Source organism: Haplochromis burtoni, unplaced genomic scaffold (assembly GCF_018398535.1).
Source record: "Haplochromis burtoni strain Fernald_Lab_line unplaced genomic scaffold, NCSU_Asbu1 Contig_105, whole genome shotgun sequence".
NCBI classification, from domain to species: Eukaryota; Metazoa; Chordata; class Actinopteri; order Cichliformes; family Cichlidae; genus Haplochromis; species Haplochromis burtoni.
This window is the reverse complement of record NW_024582466.1, coordinates 1,740,217-1,743,654: the sequence shown is the minus strand read 5'-3', so window position 1 is coordinate 1,743,654 and position 3,438 is coordinate 1,740,217. Positions and strand designations below refer to the sequence as shown.

The window sequence follows — 3,438 nt, the reverse complement described above, 5'->3', positions numbered from 1 at the left end:
TTGAAGCATTCGCAGCGATTTTTATTTACAGAACTTTACACATTTTTTTTCAACAAGTTTTTCCAATAACCCAAACAGCCTGTCCATTCTCTGTCGTGCTTCCTCTGCTCTTCTTTCCTCAAGTTCCCTCTGCAATCTCATATCCTCTCTGATCAAATCCAACAACTCGCTCTCCCAGTTCCTCTTTCTCTTTTCCCTTCTTGGCTCCAGCTGGCCATCATCCTCCTGCTCTTCCTGATCCCACGCTTGGTGTCCTACGGCTGAACTGGGACCTGGAGTGCTGTCCTGGATGGAGGTAATTAGGACTTGAGGCCTGGTGGAAGGCCTCTGTCCTAACACTTCATCCATAAGGGCAAACCAGGGCCATGTAGCAGCAGTGGGCTTCTCAATCCCTCCCTCGCCTGACCCTGGATACTTGCAATCCTAAACACAGAGGAAATCAAAAGTGGTGTTGAGAAAAACAGCAACAGTACACGTTTACATGAACACGTTTAATAACTTATAGTTAAAAATCCATATTTGAATACGACTGTACATACTTTGTATTTTTTTTTTAAATTGTCCCATTTTTTTTTGGCCTGCAACGGGGTGATTTTTCCCAGCAGGCCCATCTTCTCAAGAACTGCCCTAACAGACAGAAAGCACAGGAACATGTCAATCACGTTAATCCCTGAACAGCAACAACAAAATGTACGAACTAAAAAGCACTCGCATGCCTAACAGATTAAAAACTGCATACTGTTACTGTACCTCCAACCCAGAGCGGCTGAGTGTTTAGCACCGGTGAAAAGGTGCTCGTTGTCTCCGCGGAGTTTAATAAACTCAGCCGTCTGCTCTTTGCTCCCTGAAATATAAAAGGAGTAAATTCTCGAGCATCTCACGTTACTGTTTAACGTTTATTCAGCTGTGTGAAAACTTTAACTGTAATCCAAACCGACTTACTCAGGAACAAATAAAACACTGATAAAGCCAAACAATAACATTTTTAAGTTATCTAAGTCAGCGGTCCCCAACATTTTCTGCGCCACGGACCGGCCTTTAAGGTGTCGCGGATAAATACAACAAAATAAAACTAGTACCGGTACTGAAAAAAAGAAAATTTATTCATAACACACGTGAAAAGACCGATAAAACCCCTGAAAACCAGACATTTCACACCTGAGCCTCAACTCTCGCGGCCCGGTACCAAACGAGTCACGGACCGGTACCGGTCCGAGGCCCGGGGGTTGGGGACCGCTGATCTAAGTGACTTGTACATCATGTTTAACCTGAGTTTGAAAACGATGCGTTTTAATAGTTTCAACATTACGCTTTCTGGGTCACAAAATAAACTTTTAAGATAAGTTACGGTGAAGCCGTGTACACTTCAAATATCTACTCGATTTATTAGGACAGCACATATCTGCAAACGTGCTCCGACGTTTTCGGAGACGTCTGTTACGACCCAGCTCGATAGCTAGCCGCCTCAGTAGAGCCGGAGAGGAAAGCGAGCTCCCGGCACATCGTTTTCAAACGCCTCGCGGTCTTTCGCTCCTCGGGTTAATAAACACGTTATATTAAACTCCACCGAGACAGCTGGTGACGCAGATGTAAAGACCAGACAGTCCAATTTCACAGCATCGCACTTGCGGCCTTCTCGGTCTTCGGAGGACCCGGCCCACATGGACCGCGAAAGCCGGGTCCTCCGAAGGATGCAGACCCTGACTTTGGACACAGCTCAAATCTAAGTTTATTTTGTGACCCAGAAAGAGTAATATTCAAACTAACCTTTATGTTAAAAAAGAGCGGGACTGTCATCTACAGTCACGTATGTTCAACGACTGTAAAAAACAACAACTTCACCTTAACATTTAAAATTAAACTCACATTAACTTTAACATCTTAACATTTGTATCGCTACTGCAAGAATACCTTACATTTAAAAATGTAGCTTTCCTCCGATGCCATCTCTACCGACTCTGTATCTGCCGCCATTGTTGGAAGCTGCTACTGGCTGGGCCGCGCTATGAATTCTGGGATAGGATCCGGGAAAATGGAGCAGCCTTCGTCGCCTGGCTGTGACGTTTTAGACCTTCAAATGCGGTCTCCGAAGGATGCGGTCTAGGAATTGGGACCGGTGGATGACGTGATCAGCGGCAGGTGAACGTGGATAAAAGCGCATTCATAAGCTGCGTTCCCATTCAGGGCCGCATTTGAAGGGCGATTACGTCACAGCGACGCGAGGAAGGCTGCTCCAAATGCTTCCAGAGAGAATCTCTGTTCCACAGGTGATTTCTTATTGCAATTCCGTTGTCGGTGAAATTACTTGGAAAAGAGTATGGACAACTCCTAACAAGTATCTTGTGACGAATAAAGCAAAAGAAGTTTCATTCAAAATACTTCATAAATATTATCCTGCTAATCATTATATGACAAAGTTCAAAAGGGACATAAATGTGATCTGTGGATTTTGTGGAAGCCAAAATGATCTTCTGGATCTGTCACATGCTAGAACGTTTTGGACAGACTTCAGTAGACTCGCTCTACAAGGACTTTACTCTGAAATGGAAAATGTTGTATTTTGTTTCTTTCGAAGGCAAAAAAGATCTATACTTTGTAATAAACTTGTTAATTGTCTTAGCTAAATTCTATTTCCACAAATGCAAATACAGTAGCCAAAAGCCTAATTTTAAACACTACTATAATGATACTCTATCTTACATAAAATTGATTAGTAGATCACTTAATAAAAAGGCTATAAAACAATTACTATTTGTGTTAATTACAAATTATTTGAATGTATGTAACTTTTTACATTACACCCCTGGCATATGTTAACTATGTTCCAATTTGTGTACATTCTCTGTATACTGTTGCTTAATAAAGTTCAGGGGAAAAAGCCCAACGAAAAAGGATTGCATTTTTCGGGACAAATGCAATCACATGGCAGGATGCTGTAAACAGACCGAACGTCAGTCAGGAGAAAAACTGAGATACAGTGTTGCCAACTTAGCGACTTTGTCGCTATATTTAGCGACCTTGTTTAAAAACATGTTTAAAAACAGAGTAATAGAAAAATATATAAATCAAGAATGAAAAGAGCAAAAAGGAGAAAAAAACAACAACCTCTTGATTCTTTTGCTTTGATGTAGTTACTTATCTAAGGTGGAAAGTTTTTTTTTTCTTTGTTTTTTTTGTTTGTTTGTTTGTTTGGTTTTTGCTTTGTTTTATTATTTTCTTCAAGCCCTGTGTACAGGAGCTGCATACAAAAAGATATTTTGTGAAAAGGGTTGGCGTAATAAGCAAATGCTTCAGCCAATACCTTTTGATTAGCCTTGTCTCATGCTTTCTTTCTTTATGGTAGATTTTTGTTCTGTTTTCACTGTTTGTTTGTTTTTTTTCACTGTTTTCACTGAGATTTGAATTTGAATGCTAATCAATAAAATCAAAAATCAAATC

General features: G+C 40.8%; 1 protein-coding gene across 1 annotated transcript; it reads right to left on the bottom strand.

Annotated features, from left to right (window-relative positions):
* Window positions 1–2,217, bottom strand: LOC102313457. The gene is made up of 4 exons (XM_005927896.3): window positions 1,917–2,217; window positions 751–844; window positions 540–627; window positions 1–423 (listed from the first exon to the last, which is right to left on the bottom strand). Exons 1-4 carry the CDS (start codon window positions 1,972–1,974, stop codon window positions 22–24), a joined length of 642 nt encoding a protein of 213 aa, XP_005927958.1. The 5' UTR covers window positions 1,975–2,217; the 3' UTR covers window positions 1–21.
* Window positions 2,218–3,438: the final 1,221 nt, after the last annotated feature.